This window comes from Mobula birostris, chromosome 1 (genome assembly GCF_030028105.1).
Source record: "Mobula birostris isolate sMobBir1 chromosome 1, sMobBir1.hap1, whole genome shotgun sequence".
In the NCBI taxonomy this organism is placed as follows: domain Eukaryota; kingdom Metazoa; phylum Chordata; class Chondrichthyes; order Myliobatiformes; family Myliobatidae; genus Mobula; species Mobula birostris.
The window spans coordinates 155863836-155882512 of NC_092370.1; the positions used below are offsets into that span (position 1 = coordinate 155863836).

Consider the following 18677-nt stretch of genomic DNA (forward strand, 5'->3'; position numbering starts at 1 on the left):
CCCCTCCTCCCCCTTTTCTTTCTCCCTAGGCCTCCTGTCCCATGACCCCCTCATATGCCTTTTGCCAATCAACTGTCCAGCTCTTGGCTTCATCCCTCCCCCTCCTGTCTTCTCCTATCATTTCCGATCTCCCCCTCCCACTTTCAAATCTCTTACTAGCTCTTCTTTCAGTTAGTCCTGACGAAGGGTCTTGGCCCGAAACGTTGACTGTACCTCTTCCTAGAGATGCTGCCTGGCCTGCTGCGTTCACCAGCAACTTTTGTGTGTGCTGCTAAACATTTTCTTGATTCGTTTTTGCTCTTTAAGAGTTGTCACAAATAAGTGATGGCTCTGATTAACCAATGGCCCAATTATCTGGAATCTATTGTACTTAAAGAATTATTTTCAATTAATTAATGAAGTACAAAACTACACTATGCACCTGCCCAATCAAAATCCACACGTTACAAAAGGTGCCAGTGGACACTGCACTGTAGCTTTTCCATGTTGTGCTTGAGAAAAAGTGATTGAGACATATGAGGCACAAGTTCAAGGTCAGTTGATAGCAACTTCAGTTAACCATTTCTTCTTGGTACCTTATTATGTGGGAAATTGACATATTAAAGTACTACTTTCTCACCAGTAATAATAAAAACTACAAAAATAAGAAAATCTAATGGTAAAGCTGCATCAATTCGGTTGATAATTTTACCTTTTCTGCATATTTTTCTCGTTTTCTCTTTCGATCTTTCACTTTATTTGATTCTTCTTGTATCCGCTTTTCTTCTTGTCGCAGACGCACTTCCCAGAAAGATAAATAGAAAGAACCAATTAACCAACTAATCCAACCTGATACCCAGCAGTCTTAAAGGCAGTCAAATGTAAGGCACTACATTTCATAGACTGACACATGGAAAGAGACCTTTCAGCTCACCAAGTTGGTGCCATTGAGCAGCAATTTACACTAATCCCATTTTATTCTCTCCACATTCAATTTTATTTGTTCACCAGCCACCAACTCTGAACAGACTAGGGCATTACTAATTGCACATGAACATAAATTGTGTGGAGTACAATGCAGTACATCTATGCAAACAACACACACACGTGTATATGAGAAAGGCTGTGTGATAGAATGACAGACATCCTGCTGAAACTGGAATAATCTGACACTTCGGAGCTTTGTCCCAATATCTGATTAAACTAGCACTTTTAGTAACAACTTTTCACTTTCCCACTTAGTCGTGCAGAGCGACTAGAGTAGAGTGAAAAACGCATGTTGCATATAAAGGATTACACAGGTACACAAAAACACACCTGCATAGAAATCTGCCATACTTACTCAATCTAATTCCTGTCCTTCAAATATAGCTGACTCAAATGACCAAGAGCCATACAATTACATGTCTGAGGAAAGAGAATTGCCCAATAGAGTTGGAGGAAGACTAGCTCACTCGAGTTGAGAATAATGGGTAAACATTATTGGGTTATGGGCAAGATGGAGCCCACATATAATGCTCCTTCAGTCGAGATCTTCTGGATAAATCATGAAACTATGTATTTCACTTCTTTTATGTATTTTACATTTGTTTTTCGTCCTGTATCTGATTCTGGAACTGTTGGAGCTTGTGGTGGACACTTGACTTCATTTCATCGACTAAAGCGACAAGGGAGATTGTAACACTGAGGTGAATGCAGAAGGTGAGCGCCAGCTATCTGTCTTTTGCTCTGCTATCAGAGAAGAGAGAGCATGCTGCTGTGCCTGGAGACAGTTACCCAGGTTTTCCGGACATGGACTTTGACTATAGACTTTTTCTTCCAGTCTTATAGGTTTTTAATACAGGTGGCCCCCATTTTCCGAACGTTCGCTTTATGACACCTCGCTGTTACAAAAGACCTACATTAGTCACAGGTTTCTCCCGCCATTCGAAGGTACAGTGTTCCTATGAAATGGTTCGTAAGCCGGAGTGCCGTAAAGCGAAGAAGCAATTACCATTTATTTATATGGGAAAAATTTGTGAGCGTTCGCAGACCCAAAAATAACCTACCAAATCATGCCAAGTAACACATAAAACCTAGAATAACAGTAACATATAGTAAAAGCAGGAATGATATGATAAATACACAGCCTACATAAAGTAGAAATACTTTTCCACAATCATTGCCGGCACTGTTCTCTGTAGCAAAAATCTCACGCAAGCGCTGTTGGCAAAAACACTCTCTCCAGTAACCTTTAAGCTATGAAGCTGCCAAATCATACCAAATAACACGTAAAAATACACAGCCTATATAAAGTAGAAATAATGTATATACAGTGTAGTATCACTTACAGGAATCTGGAACACAGCTTGCCGAGCACGCTGATGATGGTGTGTAGACTGAGTCGTTGAAGTTTGGGTGGTGCAGTGGCCCCCACACTCCAGGCAGCGACTGATACTGATCCGCGAAGCATGCAGGGGTACAGTGGTAGCTGGGAGGCACACAGCACATCTTTAAGAAAAAAGCCGAAATAAACAAGCTAATTAATCAGGTGCCGCCCGGCATGTAAATGTCAGCCCAGATCAGAGGCGACGCAATCGGCAATCGCCTCTGATCTGGGCTGACAATTACGTGCCGGGCGGCACCTAATTAATTAGCTTGTTTATTTCGGCTTTTTTCTTAATGATGTGCTGTGTGCCTCCCGGCTACCGCTGCATTCTCCGCAAATCGGTATCTGTCCGCAGCCTGGGGTTGGGGTGGTGGGACACTGGGGTGTCATCTCATTGTCGTCTGTTTCCATTAGGGCAGGCAGCTGATCTTCTCCTATGACTGCCTGCCTCGATGTCGAAGGTTGAGGTTTGTCGTCTGCTGTGGGTGATGTGGAAGGCTTGCTTGACTGCTGAGCCTCGCACATTTTCCTATCATATAGTTCTTTGTAAGCACTCAAACCATCCTGCAAATACTGTATGCCCCAAACCGACGTACCCTTTCAAAATTAAAGTCGTACTTTAACATTGCAGCGAAAATCTCACGCACTTGCTTCAAGTTCAGTTCCTGGACGACTTCACTTTAGCTACTGAATTCGGTTTCAATTGTTATCCTTTCCTCTTCCAATTGCATCAGCTCTTCATCTATCAGTTCTTGGTCATGGAATGTCAAAACCTCTTGAACATCATCTTCGTCAACTTCCACAAGCCAAACTCACTTTGTCCTTACTTCGTTCATCATGATCGAAATGCTTAATTACGTCTAGCTTTACGCTAAGTGTAACACTCTTACGAGCTCTTTTAGGCTTTTCCGAGACCTTAGAACTCATCTTGCTAACGGCTGCTCACAGGCACGTGTTTAAGCAATGCCGGCGAGAATGCCGTTCCAAATCCGGGGGAGAGCGGCTGCTCGGGGCGTGTGCTAATTTTTTTTTTTGCGCACTGCCTTTCTTCGAAACAGTGAAAACACCTTCTGTTAGCGAAAACAGGGAACTAATGTAGGTCTTTCGTAACAGTGAAGTTTCGTAAAGCGAACGTTTGAAAAGCGGGGGACACCTGTACCTGTTTTCGCTAACAGGTGTTTTCACTGTTACGAGAAAAGGCGCGCGCGCCCGAACAGCCAAGCTCCTCCCCCAGAACTGCATTCTAGCCACCATTGCTTAAACATGTGCTTTATCTCAATTTATTTTGTGCATCCGTTAGCAAGATGAGTTCTAGGGTATCGGAAAAGCCTAAAAGAGCTCGTAAGGGTGTTACACTTAGCGTAAAACTAGACATAATTAAGCATTTCAATCGTGCTGAACCAAGTAAGGACATTGTCCGCGCATTGAACTTGCCTGCATCCAACATTCGCACTATTTATATGCAGAGAGAAAGAATTTTGAAAGCTGACGATGTTACTGTTGGCTCTGCTCGTAGCAAAGTGGTCTTTCTTAGTCGGCATCCAATAATGAATAAAATGGAAAGTCTATTGCTTGAGTGGATTGATGGGTGTACAAAGCATGGTGTTCCATTAAGTTTTCTTATACTTAAGGAGAAATTAGTCAGTCTTTTTAATAAGCTGAAACAGAAAGCACTGGATGATGGTGATGAAAGTGTTGCGAAAGTGGAATTTAAAGGTAGTCATGGGTGGTTTGATCGGTTTCTGAGGCGAGGGCAGCTTCATAGTTTAACGTTTACCGGAGAGTGTTCTTCGGCTGATACTGAAGCTGCCAAAAAGTTCCCAGCAGAACTGAACAAAATAATTACGGAAGGTGGTTATTTGTATAAGCAAGTGTTTAACTGTGACAAAACTTCAATTTATTGGAGTCTTCCCAATTCCGGTAAGTGAAACTACACTGTACATACATAATTTCTACTTTATATAGACTGTGTATTTTTATGTGTTATTTGGTATGATCTGGCAGCTTCATAGCTTAAAGGTTACTGGAGAGAGTGTTTCTGCTGAGAGCGTTTGCACCGTGTTTCTGCCCAGAGCACTTCCACGAGATTTTCGCTGCACTAGACAGTGCTGCAGAAAAGTATTTCTACTTTATATAGGCTGTGTATTTATCATATCATTCCTGCTTTTACTATAATGTTACTGTTATTTTAGGTTTTGTGTGTTATTTGGCGTGATTTTGTAGGTTATTTTTTGGGTCTGGAAATGCTCAAAAAATTTTTCCCATATTAATAAATGGTAATTGCTTATTCACTTTACGACATTCTGGCTTACTAACCGTTTCATAGAAACGCTCTACCTTCGGATAGCGGGGGAAACCTGTATTATGATTTTTGCCTGATCTTCCTCATTTTTATGCGGGGAGGGGGATTTTGGGGGTCGATGATTGTGCTGCCTTTCTTTCCTTTCTTGGTTTCATAGCTGCCCAGAGAAGAAAAATTTCAGAGTTGTATACCTTGATAATTAATGAACCTTTGAAGTGTTCTCAAGAAAACAAACAAGATTTTGAAAAGCTAGAATTTTTAAAACTAGTAGGCCTTGAGAAAAAATGATCAGCCATTCAGAACCAAATGAAATTGAAGCAGGAATAGGTCATTTGGCCCTTCATGCAAACACAGCCATTCAATGAGACTGTGGCTGATCTTTTCCCTCAGTCTTCCTGCAATAACCCCACCCCTTAACATCAAAGAATATAGAGACAATCCTGCCTGTAAGGGTTGTGGAATTCTGCCCTTATAGAAGTCACAAATCACTATCCGCAAATGAGATAGAGAATAGAATTCACTCACAGAATTTATATTGATTTAATAAATCAACACAAATTTTCCACCAGCATTTCTTTATACATAGATGACATGTCTCCCTGTTAAAGAGAAAATCATGATACAGGTGATACAGGCTGATTTCTAGGAACACAACCCTTGTAACGTGGGGGTTGCCTGTATTCTAAGTGATCTAAGCAACCAAGTCTCCACAACCCTCCTAGGTAGAGAAGGTTTTGGGTTGTAGATTACACAGGCAGAATACAAGGTGCTCTTCCTCTAGCTGACATTTGGCACCACCCTGGCAGTGGAAAAGGTCACTATGGAAATGGGAAGGGAAATTGAAATGATATGTGACTGGGAGTTAGGGTGGTCATCACAGGCAGAATGCAGATGCTCAGGAAAGTAGTTCTACACTTGGTCTTGCCGTTGTAGAGGGGCCACGTTTATTGTATTCTGTGCTTGCAACATGGTTAGAGGAGGTCCATGTGAACTTGTGTATTATTGTCTAAATGTGAGATACTGTATACACATACAGCCAGCCCTCCGTATCTGTGGGTTCCGCATCCGCGGATCGTAAATATTCAAAAAAAATTCCAGAAGGTTCCAAAAACCAAGATTTGAATTTGCCACGCGCCGAGCACAACGCTGAATCTACACGAATGAAGTGATGTGTAGGCATACCCTGCTGTAGCCTCCTGCCATTTCACAGATCCTCAGTCTCTCTCCAGCACTCGTTGTTTGAGCATTGTTCACCTCGCGTCGCATTCATTAGCTACTTGTGTTGTGAGCTAGAGGAAGGAGTTTAAGGCTAGTAAGGGATGGCTGGCTCGCTGTGTAAAGCGCTACAGCCTCAAGAACTTAAAGATCACCGGAGAATCAGCATCGGCCGAGGCAGCATCAGCATTCCCAAAAGAGCTACGATGGTTGCGTCTGTACTGAACATGTAGACATTTTTTTCTTGTCATTATTCCCTAAACAATACAGTATAACAACTATTTACATAGCATTTACATTGTATTAGGTATTATAAGTAATCTAGAGATGATTTAAAGTATTCAGGAGGGTGTGCGTAGGTTATATACAAATACTACGCCATTTTATATAAGGGATGAGCATCCGCGGATTTCGGTATCTGCGGGGGGGGGGGTGGGGAGGGTCCTGGAACCAATCCCCCACGGACACCGAGGGATGACTATACCTATATTTAGCTGTGAGATGTATAATCAAACAACCTGTAAGCACTTATTTCCAATACTTACGCTTGAATGCCACTTGGATATGATACAAAAGATGCCTACTGTTCCAGGAGCATAATGATAGTAAATAACAGTGCCACCTGGAAGGGAGACTAGTACAACTGTGATGGGTTTAAAAAAAAAGACACGCATTCAAATCAAAGTAGCAGTTCTTACATTTCTTCTCCAGTTCCTCGTCATCCAGCAACAAGCTGACCACCTCCTTTGGTTTAAGTGTGTCTGGTTTGAAGTTTCCTCCAGAAATGACCATTCGCTGAATCTATTTATAAAGAAAATATTAAAATGACTACAGACTAGTTTTAAAGGCTGATGAGACCCTGCTAATTCTCAAATTGCTTTGCATCATAGTTATGCAACAGGATCAAACTTCAGCTCCAGGCAATCTGCAGCTTTGAACCTGCACGCCATTCCTGTCAGCCTGGAACATTTGCTTCCTGAGAAGAGAAGACTGCTTTGAGGTAAAGTTCATTGTTAAAATGTGCACAAATGAGGAATGAGGTGTAATTGAAATATCAATTGTCTAATGATAACTATCTTGGGCTGCATCTCTATAACCAATATGTGTATGTGCATGTTTCCAAAAACACTAAGGATCCATTCATTGAGGCTAGCTGATTCAGTAAAGCAAGTTGTTCCCTTTTCCCTCAGCTTCTACCAGATTATGAAATTGCATTATTTGGTGTTGCATTTTACATAATGATTATACATAGTGAGTTATCGCAGTCCTGTCAAGGCCTTAGAGGATACCGGATTATTAGTTTCAATATGCTATAGATCAGCTAATACAGAAACTGTAACAAGTGAAGGAAACTTTACTGAGGGTTGTTGTCATTGGTGACTTCAACTTCCCTAATATTGACTGGCACCTCCATTGTGCAAAAGTTTTAGATGGAGCAAAATTTGTTAGGTGCAGTCAGGAATGATTCCTGACACAGTACATAAACAAGCCAGGCCAACTAGAGGAGAGGCCATACTTATCTAGTACTAGGCAATGAACCTGGGGAGGTGATAGATCTCTTGGTGGATGAGCACTTTGGAGACAGTGACTATAACTCCCAGACCTTTACCACAGTCTTGGACAGGGACAGGAGCAGACAGTATGGGAAGTATTTAATGAGGGGAGGGCCAATTATGATGCTATTGGGCAGGAACTTTAGAACATAAATTTGAAACAGATGTACACAACTGAAATGTGGAGGTTGTTTAGGGAGCACTTGCATGTGGTTCTGGATAGGTTTCTCCCATTGAGGTAGGGAAAGAGATTGTTGGCAAGAGATGTGGAACATCTGGTCAAGAGGAAGAAAGAAGCATACCTGAGGTTTAGGAAGCAAGGCTCAGACAAGGCTCTAGAGAGTTACGATGTACAAAAACAGAAGGATGACTAGATGAGGGTGGGACTGATTGAGGATAAAAGAGGAAACATGCCTGGAGTTAGAGCAGGTAGGGGAGGTTCTTAATGAATACTTTAACTTCAGTATTCATCAGTGAGAAGGACCTTGATGAATGCGCAGACAAGCATACAACGGGTTGATATGGTGAAAAGTGTCAATATTAAGAAAGGGAATGTGCTGCAACTTTTCAAAAACATTAGGACAGATAAATCACTGGTCCATGATACCCAGGATTATCCCCATTACCTTCCTTGGGAAGAAAAAAAGGTCCCCATGTCCAAAGATCCCTCAAAGTTGTCATGCAATTTGATGGGGTGGTTAAGAAATCCTGTGGTGTGTTGGCCTTCATTAGTAGGGGAGCTGAGTTCAAGAACCGCGAGGTAAAGGTTATGGAGAGAAGGCACGAGAATAGTGTTAAAAGGGAAAATAATCAAGCATTATCAAATGATGGAGCAGACTTAATGGGCCAAAATGGCCCAATTCTGTTCCTATGTCTTATGGTCTTAATAAAGACTCAAATGGTGTAAGAGCCACAGAGCGTAGGATGGTGGAATGAGCCAATGTCAACTGTAACAGTCTGAAAATAACAGACACAACTCCAGAAATTCACTTAACATCCTTCTCATTCAGCACTTCACATCAGCACAAACCCTTCTCTTGTTTCATAAACTTTCACCCAAATGGAAATTCTTTTTTGGCCCTTTACAGACTTCACTGGAGCAAATCCATTCAATTTAATGAGTCCAGTACTGTAGGCTACCCTTGGACTTGACCTTGTCAACAAATATAGGACCTTCCAAATCTGTGGATTTGCTCCTATTTCATATGAGGACTAAGATACCGAATTCTGTCATGGTATTCTTCTATAATTTTAAAGTAAACTTCAACCAACCTCACATTGTCTCTGTACTTGTGCTCAGCTACTCACAATGATTTAATCCAGGAGCTCAAATGTAACATTTTCCAAGTTTACTGAGGTATAAATGCAAATGATGGTGTAGATGCAAACAGGCTTCAAGGATATAAACAAACTAACTGAGCAGCAACAATATGGCAAACAGAGTAGTATGTGAGAAGAACGTGAGGTTATCTACTTTGGTTGGGGAAAAATAAAACTGAACAATACAGACAGGATGAAAGATAGGTAAATGTTGATGTTTGTACTGTATATGTCACTAAAAGATAACATCCTAATTCTGCAGATAATTGGAAAGATAAGAAAGTTGCCCCTCATGATTACATCTCATGACAACATACAGGGCCTTGAATATCATATACAAATTTGATCTCCTTTATTAAGGAAGGATATATTTGCTATGGAGGGAGTGTAGTGATGATTGAATTGTCTGATTCTGGGAAAGTGCACCTATCATTTGAGGAGGACATTACAGAGTAAATGTGGGACACATTCACAAAATGAAGAAAATCACTTAAGAACATAAGAAATAGGAGCAGGAGTAGGCCATCCGGCCCATCGAGCCTGCCCCGCCATTCAATAAGATCATGGCTGATCTGTCCGTAAACTCAGCTCCATCTACCTGCCTTTTCCCCATAACCCTTAATTCCCCTATGTAAAAATCTATCTAACTGTATCTTAAATATACTTAGTGAAGAAGTTTCAACTGCTTCCCTGGGCAGCGAATTCCACAGATTCACCACTCTCTGGGAAAAAGTTTCTCCTCATCTCCATCCTAAATCTTCTCCCCTGAATCTTGAGGCAATGTCCTCTAGTTCTAGTCTCACCTACCAATGGAAACAACTTTCCTATTTCTATCTTATCTATCCCTTTCAAAATTTTGTATGTCTCCATAAGATACCCACTCATTCTTCTGAATTCCAGAGAGTACAGTCATTCCATTTGCCTTCTTAATAACCTGATGTACCTGCAAGCCAACTTATTGTGATTCATGAACAAGCACTTCCAAGTCCCTCTGCACAACAGTGTTTAAATAATAATCTGCTCCTCTATTATTCTTTCCAAAGTGGATGATCTTGCATTTACCAACATAGTATTCTATCTGTCAGACCTTGGCCCACTCACTTAACCGATCTATATCCCTCTGCAGACTCTCCACATCCTCTGTACAATTTGCTTTTCCACTCAGTTTAGTGTCATCAGCAAATTTTGCTATGCCACATTCAGTCCCCTCTTCCAAATCATCAATGTAAACGGTAAACAGCTACGGGCCCAGCACGGACTCCTGTGGCACCCCACTCACTACCGACTGCCAACTGGAGATACACCCATTTATACCAACTCTCTGCCTTCTATTGGTTAACCAATCCACTATCCATGCCAATACACTTCCTCCGACTCCATGCATCTGTATCTGAGATGAAGAAATATCTTCACTCAGGAATTCTCTACTCAGAATGCTGTGGGAGCTACTCATTGATTGCACTTAAAACATTGAAAGACTTCTTGATATTAAAGGAATCAAGAGATATACATAGGGATACCTTAATACAATATTGTGGTGAAAAGATCTACAATAATTTTGAATAGTACAGCAAGTTTGAGGGAGTCAATTGCTCACACTTGTTCCCACTTCTTTTACCTCAGTTGTACTTTGTGTTCAGTGCAATTGTTTATTTACAGCAGGGGTTCACAACTTTTTTTATGCCATGGCCCAATACTATTAAGTCTGTGGGCCCCAGGTTGGGAACTCCTGATTTACAGCAATATTTTCTAGCCACGGTCTTTCTAGAATGAATGTGTTCCAAGTACTTCAACACTGCAGAACTCAAAACGACTTAATAAATATCTTCTGTGCATGCTAGCATGTCACTGTACCTCACTCTTTTCCTTTGCACGCTGCAAGATTCGTTCCTCAATCGTTCCCTTGCAGATGAGTCGATATACAGTTACTTGTTTGGTCTGACCCAGCCTATGAGCTCGATCCATAGCCTGTTGATCCACTGTTGGATTCCAATCATTGTCATAAAATATAACCTGAAATGAAAGTCAACTTCAAAAAAGATACCTACCACAATAATTTCACAAATCACCTTGCAATAAGGAACTGCAGTTCTTAAAGGAGCATTCAGTTACGCAATGTTGTCTACATGGATCATATTGACTACACGTATTTGACAAGGTCCTTCATGGGATATTCATCCAGAAGATTAAGATGGATGGGATCAACAATGAATTGGCCATTCGGATTCAGTATTGCCTTACCCCAAGAAACAGAGGACACTACTGGTTGAAGGGAGTTATTCTGCCTTGTGGTCTGTGACTAATGGTATTCTACAGGGATCTGTACTCTGCAGTTTGTGATATATATATGACCTGGATGAAAATGTAGATGGATGGGTTTGGAAGTTTGCAGAGAAACGAAGATTGGTGGTGTTGTGAATAGTGTAGAAATCTGGCAAAAGGTACAGTGGGATATAGATCAGCTGCAAATATAGGCAGAGGAATGGTAGATGAGTTTAACACTAGCAAATGTGAAGTTTTGGATTTAGGGATATCGAATTGTAAACAGAGTACACTATCAATGGCAAGATGTGCAGCGAGATCTCGGGATCCAAGTCCAAAGCTTCCCAAAAGTGGCTCTACAGGTCAAAAGGGTGGTAAAGAAGGCATTTATTAAATGAGGGACTGAGTGCAAGAGTCAAAAAGCTGTGCTGCAGCTTAATAAAGCTCTATTTAGGCAGCATCTGGAACATTGAATTCAGTCCTGTCACCACTTTATAGGAAGGATGTTGCCAGTTTGGCAAGGATGCAGGACAAGTTTACCAGGATGCTAGTTGGATTAAAGGGTACATACTATAAGGAGAAATTGAACAAACTTAAGTTGTTTTTTTCTGGAGCAGTGGAGGCTGAGAAGAGATCTGATAGAAGTTTATGAACAACAGAGACAGAGTAGATAGTCAGTAACTTTTTTACCCCCAGGTTTGAAATGTCTAATAAGAGAGGCATGTATTTAAGGTGAGAAGGGGGCAAGTTCAAAGGACATGTGCAGGCAAGTTTTGTTTTACATACACAGTGTTGGGTGCTTGGATTGCACTGCCTAGGTGGCAGTGGAGGCAAATTCAATAGAGGTGTTCAAGAGGCTCTTAGATAGGCACATGAATGTGCGAAAATAGAAGACTATGGGCATTGTGTAGGCAGAAGGGATTAGTTGAGTTGGACATTTGATTACTAATGTAATTAGTATTTGTGCTGCACTGTTATAGGTCTACAATTCAATAATATAAAGTGTTGTATCAGCATTAATCAATAATTTCCCCAGTTACTTAACTTTATTCAACCACCTCCTATCCTCAATGATATCATGAGATCTGAACATGTGATTTCCCATACGATGATGTACCATATCATTAAGGCAAGAGCATTTTGATTTCCTCAGTGATGGACTGCTTCTAACATCCTGATTCATAATATCCTGTATAATAACAAGATCCTAGTGCAATACATGGAGATTCAAGAAGATGATTAGCTTCATCACATTACATAGAATTATCAGTGGAATCCGTAATTTGTGCCATTGACCAGTACAATCTGAGGATGAGCTGGGGGCAGCCCAAAAGTGTTGCCTCCAGCACAAGCACAGAATACTTAAAACCCTATCATGTACATCTTTGGAATATGGGAGGCAACTGAAGCACCCAGAGGAAACCCATGCAGTCACAGCGAGAACATACAAACTCCTTACAGACAGCAGTAGGGAAATGAACCCCATTCCCTGGCACTGTAAAGCTTTACCACAGAAAGATCTCTCAAACACTGTTTCTATGTGGGACTGTCTAAGACCAGAGGACACAGCTTCAAATAGAGGGGCATCCTTTCAGAATGGAGATGAGGAGGAGTTTCTTTAGCCAGAGAGTGGTGAATCTGTGGAATTTGTTGCCACAGGCAGCTGTGGAGGCCAAGTATTTAAGTATATTTAAGCAGAGGTTGGTAGATTCTTGATTGATCAGGGCATGAAGGGATACGGGGGTGGGGTGGGGGGGGGTCGGTGGAAGTGGAGGCAGGAGATTGGGGCAGAGGAAAATTAGATCAGCCATGAAAAAAAGGCAGAGAAGGACAGGTCAAATGGCCTAACACTGCTTATATATTTTCTGGTCTAATGGTCAAACTTTTCCTGGGCAATCCAGCACAGCAACTTGCACTGTGCCATAAACTCAAGCCCGGCATAGATTACACATCAAGTTCCCTCAGCTCAGCTACAAAACTGTTCAGCTTGATGCCCAGGGACAAAGCTCTAAAGAAGCATTTTCAGTTATCATACATGTAGCCATCCTCTAGACTCAGCAGAGACCATCAACTCATAATCACTGAGAAACAATTTTGTACATTGGAAGGCTGTTTAAGGTTGCTCAATATTATAGAAGTTGCAGAACAAAGCTTTCAATATTGAAAAAATGAGGTATTAGGAAGATTTGAAAATTAGGACTGATGACTGAAGCCAGAGGAGGTCCCTATCAATGATTTAATATACTTCAAAGTACTCAAATTTCAAGAGTTACAATCCAAAACCTCCATCGCTGTACATTTTAACATCCACGCTCACTCAATGGCGATCAAGCATATAAAATATTCAATTCCTTACTGTATCAGCAGCTGTTAAATTGATGCCAAGGCCGCCAGCTCTGGTGCTGAGTAGGAAGACAAAGATATCCGTCCTGTTGGAAGAAAGATAAAGAACCTGAACGTAAACTACAGAAAGAGGTCGATATCCATTGAAAACTATCTGTTAAGTGCAAAGGTTTGATGCAGGATTTAAATTTGAAACCAGGTGCTAGAGAAATGCCATTTCAATTGGCTGTACTGTTGCCCTAAATAAACTAACACAAGCATCTCAGTGAGTACAACAGTCATTCAGCCTTAAGCTCAATATTGAAGATTATCTAGCCCCACAATACTGGGCCGTGGCAAGAATGTGAAGCTTTCCGCAGCACGTAGAGGTTTGGTGAGTGGGGAAAGGGGGTAGATAACATAAATATAATTAAAAGCAAGCCCATGAGGGGGAAATTGCTGGCGTGAATTAACTTACTTAGCAGGCTCTTGAGAAACATTATTAGTGGCACAGCCCCTTGAGTATTAAAGCATATAATTAGCCCAGGAATATTTTCTTAATTTCGCAAGCATACCTGACAGTATACAGCATTATAACGTTAGTGATCCCACTGTTACCAGACTGACAGGAGATCCAGAATACTCAGGTGGAATGCCAATCATCATTGGAATTGTGCACCAAATCAGCCTACACAGTCCCACTGCTTACGCCTATCTTATATAAATTAGTGGTATGAATAGGCATCTTGTCTTATTTTACAGTGCTCTACACATTCCATTAGAACATTAACCAACAATTCTTAAAATTCTACACCCTTATATCAGAATAACCAGTTTCTTCTATCAAATGCACTCATGCTGGACAATGCTTCACTGTACTGGTTGTCAACTTCATCCATATTCTGTATAGTATCTAGTGTTATAGATGAGATAATAAGAAAATAACAAGAACAGGATTGGGCAGTATGCCATTAAATAAGATTAAAGCTGATATAATTCTTGGCTTTAATTCTATTCTCTTCATTCATTCCCATAACACTCCAAAATAACTTAAAAAATTACCTATCTGCCTGAGATGTCCCAAATATTGTCAAATTCAAAGGTGGTGGTCAGGAGAGATATCAAATGACTAAACTCCTTAGGGAGGCAAAAGTCCTCCAGTTTAATTCAAGGTTTCCCCATGGTATTTGCTCCATCTGACTCCAGATCTACTCAAATATCCTTTTATGGACAACCTACCCATCTCAGAATCCAATCTGATGAATCTATGCTATACTCTCTCAAGGCAAGTATGTCTTTCCTTACACAAGGGAGTCACAGAGACAAAACCATTGGCCAATTGTTGACTTCTTACCAATATTTAATCCCATTTTCCATGGCATTTCAGGTGCTGATCCAGATACTTCTTAAATGTTGATAGAGTCACTACATCCATCAGTTCTTTAGGGATTCCAGATTCCAATGACCCACTAGGTAGAAAACAATTTACCCTAATCCTCTGCTCTTTAGCTCTGTTCCTCTAACTCATGACAAATGTATAATCAATATTCCAGATAATGTCTCACCAAAGCCCAACAGGAGTTGCAGCAATATTGCTTTGTTCGCGTGCTTGCATAAAAGATCAATACTCAATTACTGTACTCAGGTGCTAATATTGTGTTTTCTGTCTGAAAGCACTCAAATCTTTCTAAAAAATCAACAATTAAAAATCTTCAGCAAAACAATTTGCAGATGCTGCAAATCTGAGAAATACACATAGTGGGAACACTCAGCTGGTCAGGCATGTGTGAAAGCAGAAACAGTTATTGTTTGGGTTTGACACTAAATACTAACTTCTTCTCTTTCCATAGATGCTGCCTGTGTTTTCAGCATTTTCTGCTTTTATTTAATATCCTCACTTGAATCTGTTGTATCATCTCCTTAAGATGCCCACTGACTTGTACTTGCTACCTCAACAACTCAATTTTAAAATTCTCATCTTTGTTTTCAGATCCCCTAATGTTTTCAACTCTTCAAAATGTGCAGACTCATCCAGGTTTATAAACCACTGTTGTCTTCCACTTTGATCACTTATAAATCTTTTGCAAGGAAAGAGCACCCCACTGATAAGCAGTTGTGCTTTCAGCTACCTGGCTTCTATACTTTTGGATTTCCTTTTCTAAATCTCTCTACCTTTAGGATGCGTCTTAAAAATTATTGTAACCACCTGGCCTTCACGTGTGGCTTAGCTACTAGGCCCGGCAGTACTGTTTCTACTGACAAGATAAGGGGCAAAGGCGGAACATTGGCACCTCAAAACCAGTTGCTTCATCAGCCTTGGTCAGCAGCACGCCTAGAAGAAGAAAACATCTGATTTTAAACCTCCGCTGCCTTGCAGCCTTACCGCCTTACCCACCCATGGGAAATGCTTCCAGAGTAAACCCTGAGGAAGAAATCCAGAACCAGGGTCCCTAAGGCAATTTGAAGTTGTTTACAACTTCACTCTGGCAACCTTTGTGATGACACTGTATCTGCGCTTGCCCATCTCTAGGACTACATCAGTGACGTGGAGAGGGGGAGCCCACTGCATGGGCAACAGTCGGTTCTTCAAATCTTCCCGTCCAGGCTTGCGCCCTGGAGAGGACACAGTCCACCAGAGGTGCAAACCCAAGACACTCTGAGATCGATGGCTGCCTACTATTGTAGCTACAAAACAAGGGGCTAGTGTTTTAAATGTGAGGTATGTACAGACCTCTCTCAGAGGATACTGAATCACTGAAAATCTTTGTCCGAGGGGGCAGTTGGGGCAAGATCATTAGATATACTTAAGGTGGAGTAATTAAAACTGATTCCACAACCTATGGACTCACTTTTAAGGACTTTATAACATGTGTTCTCAATATTTATTGCTTGCTTGCTTACTTAATTGTTCATTTCTTTCAGTATTTGAAGTTTGTTGTTCTTTGCATATTGGTTGTTTGTCCATTTCTGTCTTGCGCTTTTACATTGCTTCTATTGTGTTTCTTTGTATTTACTGTGAATGCCAGCAAGAAAATGAATCACAGGGTGTAAATAAATCTTGTTTCAACATTGAAATATTTGAATCAAAGAATTAAGGGGTTTGGGAAACTGAATTGAATTGAATGGAATGGAATTGACTTTATTTCTTACACCCTTCACATACATGAACAGTAAAAATCTTCACATTACGTCTCCATTTAAATGTGCAATGTGCAATCATAGTAACTTATAATATATAGAACAGTCAATGTAACATAGAAATACACTCAAAGCAGCATGAGTTAATCAGTCTGATGGCCTGGTGGAAGAAGCTGTCCCGGAGCCTGTTGGTCCTGGCTTTTATGCTGCGGCACCATTTCCTGGATGATAGCAGCTAGAATAGATCGTGGTTGGGGTGACTCGAGTCCCCAATGATCCTTCGGGCCTTTTTCTCACACCTGTCTTTGTAAATGTCCAGAATCATGGGAAGTTCACAACTACAGGTGTACTGGGCTGTCCGCACCACTCTCTGCAGAATCCTGCAATTAAAGGAGGAACAGTTCCCATACCAGGCAGTGATGCAGCCAGTAGGGATGCTCTCAATTGTGCCCCTGTGGAAAGGGGATGTGGATGTAGAGGAACTTAAAGCAGTTTACCCTCTCATCCCCAGATCCATTGATGTCAACAGGGGTTAGCCTGTCTCCATTCCTTCTGTAATCCACAGCCAGCTCCGTTGTTTTTGTGAATTGACACCACTGTGTCAGAGAGATGACTTCTTCCCTGTAGGCCACCTCGTTATTGTTTGAGATTAGGCCAATCAATAGTGTCGTTGGCAAATTTAATTAGCTGATTAGAACTAAGACAGAAGAGTTGAAGCCAATCTAGATCAGCAAAGATTTATGTGCCAATGTAGAAGTCTCTTAAATGTCCCTAATATATCTGACTCTACCACCACCCTGGCAGCACAGTCCACGCACCTATCGCTCTGTGTAAAAACAAACAAACTTGCCTCTGACATCTCCTCATGTTTTCTTCCAATCACATTAAAGCTATGCCCCCTTTTATTAACTATTTCCAGCCTGGGAAAATTTTCCATTTGACCTATGCCTTTTATCATCTTGTACACCTCTATTGAGTCATTTCTCATCATCAAAGAGAAAAGCCCGAGCTCGTTCATTGCTCAAGACAATGAGATTGCGGTGTTACTCCAGTCAATGCCAAGCGGATATTTACAATGCATGCAGTAATTTTAAAAATTCTCATATTTACATACAAGTGACTTTGATAGCTCACCACACTCGAAGGTCATTGGCAAGCCAGGGTGCAGCATTATTCAGGTGCACAATAGCCCTTGGGAAGAAGCTGTTTATCAGTGTTTCTGTCTTGGCTAAGATGTTTCTGTACTTCCTATCAGAAAGCAGGAGATTAAACAAACAGTGTCTGGGATGGGATGGGTCTTTAATAATGTTACAAGTGCGCTTTAGGCATTGGGAGTTGTAGATTGACTCTAGGTCCAGTGGTCGAGTCCCAATGATGCACTGAGCCATCCTAATCACCTGTTGGAGTGCTTTGTGATCCGTCTTGCTGCACCTAGGAGTGCCACACTGTCAGTCCGTATGCTAGTATGCTTTCTATTGCACATCGATACAAGTTGGCCAGCAATTTTTGGGGCAGATTAGCTCTTCTTAAGCACCTCAGGTAGTACAGTCACTATTGTGCCTTCCTTACTATTGAGGTTGTATTGACAGAATAAGAGAGCTCCTTGGTGATGTTCATCTCCATGAACAAAACTGGAGATCCTTTCTATTACTTCACCATTATATAACATCACAGCAGGCTTAGTCAGAAAGTTAGAAGGCATGGGATCCAGGGAAGTTTGGCCAGGTGGATTCAGAATTGGCTTGCCTGCAGAAGGCAGAGGGTTATGGTGGAGGGAGTACATTCAGATTGGAGGATTGTGACTAGTGGTGTCCCACAAGGATCTGTTCTGGAACCTCTACTTTTCGTGATTTTTATTAATGACCTGGATGTGGGGGTAGAAGGGTGGGTTGGCAAGTTTGCAGACAACACAAAGGTTGGTGGTGTTGTAGATAGTGTAGAGAATTGTCAAAGATTGCAGAGAGACATTGATAGGATGCAGGAGTGGGCTGAGAAGTGGCAGATGAGAGTTCAACCCGGAGAAGTGTGAGGTGGTACACTTTGGAAGGACAAACTCCAAGGCAGAGTACAAAGGAAATGGCAGGATACTTGGTAGTGTGGAGCAGCAGAGGGATCTCGGGGTACATGTCCACAGATCCCTGAAAGTTGCCTCACAGGTGGATAGGGTAGTTAAGAAAGCTTATGGGGTGTTAGCTTTCATAAGTCGAGGGATAGAGTT

At 41.3% G+C, this 18677-nt stretch overlaps 1 protein-coding gene across 6 annotated transcripts in view; it reads right to left on the reverse strand.

Moving 5' to 3' along the window:
* Nucleotides 1-18677, reverse strand: part of ino80 (INO80 complex ATPase subunit) — a 241676-nt gene that overhangs the window by 19252 nt on the left and 203747 nt on the right. For all 6 annotated transcript variants that reach the window (XR_011886757.1, XM_072264538.1, XM_072264545.1 and 3 more), the window contains exons 29-32: nucleotides 13356-13428; nucleotides 10592-10750; nucleotides 6563-6665; nucleotides 692-780 (exon numbers count right to left, since the gene is read on the reverse strand). Coding sequence is in view for 5 of the 6 variants with exons in the window: in XM_072264538.1 (XP_072120639.1) it covers nucleotides 692-780; nucleotides 6563-6665; nucleotides 10592-10750; nucleotides 13356-13428 (424 nt within the window). In the remaining variant the exon portion in view is untranslated. The remainder of the gene's footprint in view (nucleotides 1-691; nucleotides 781-6562; nucleotides 6666-10591; nucleotides 10751-13355; nucleotides 13429-18677) is intronic.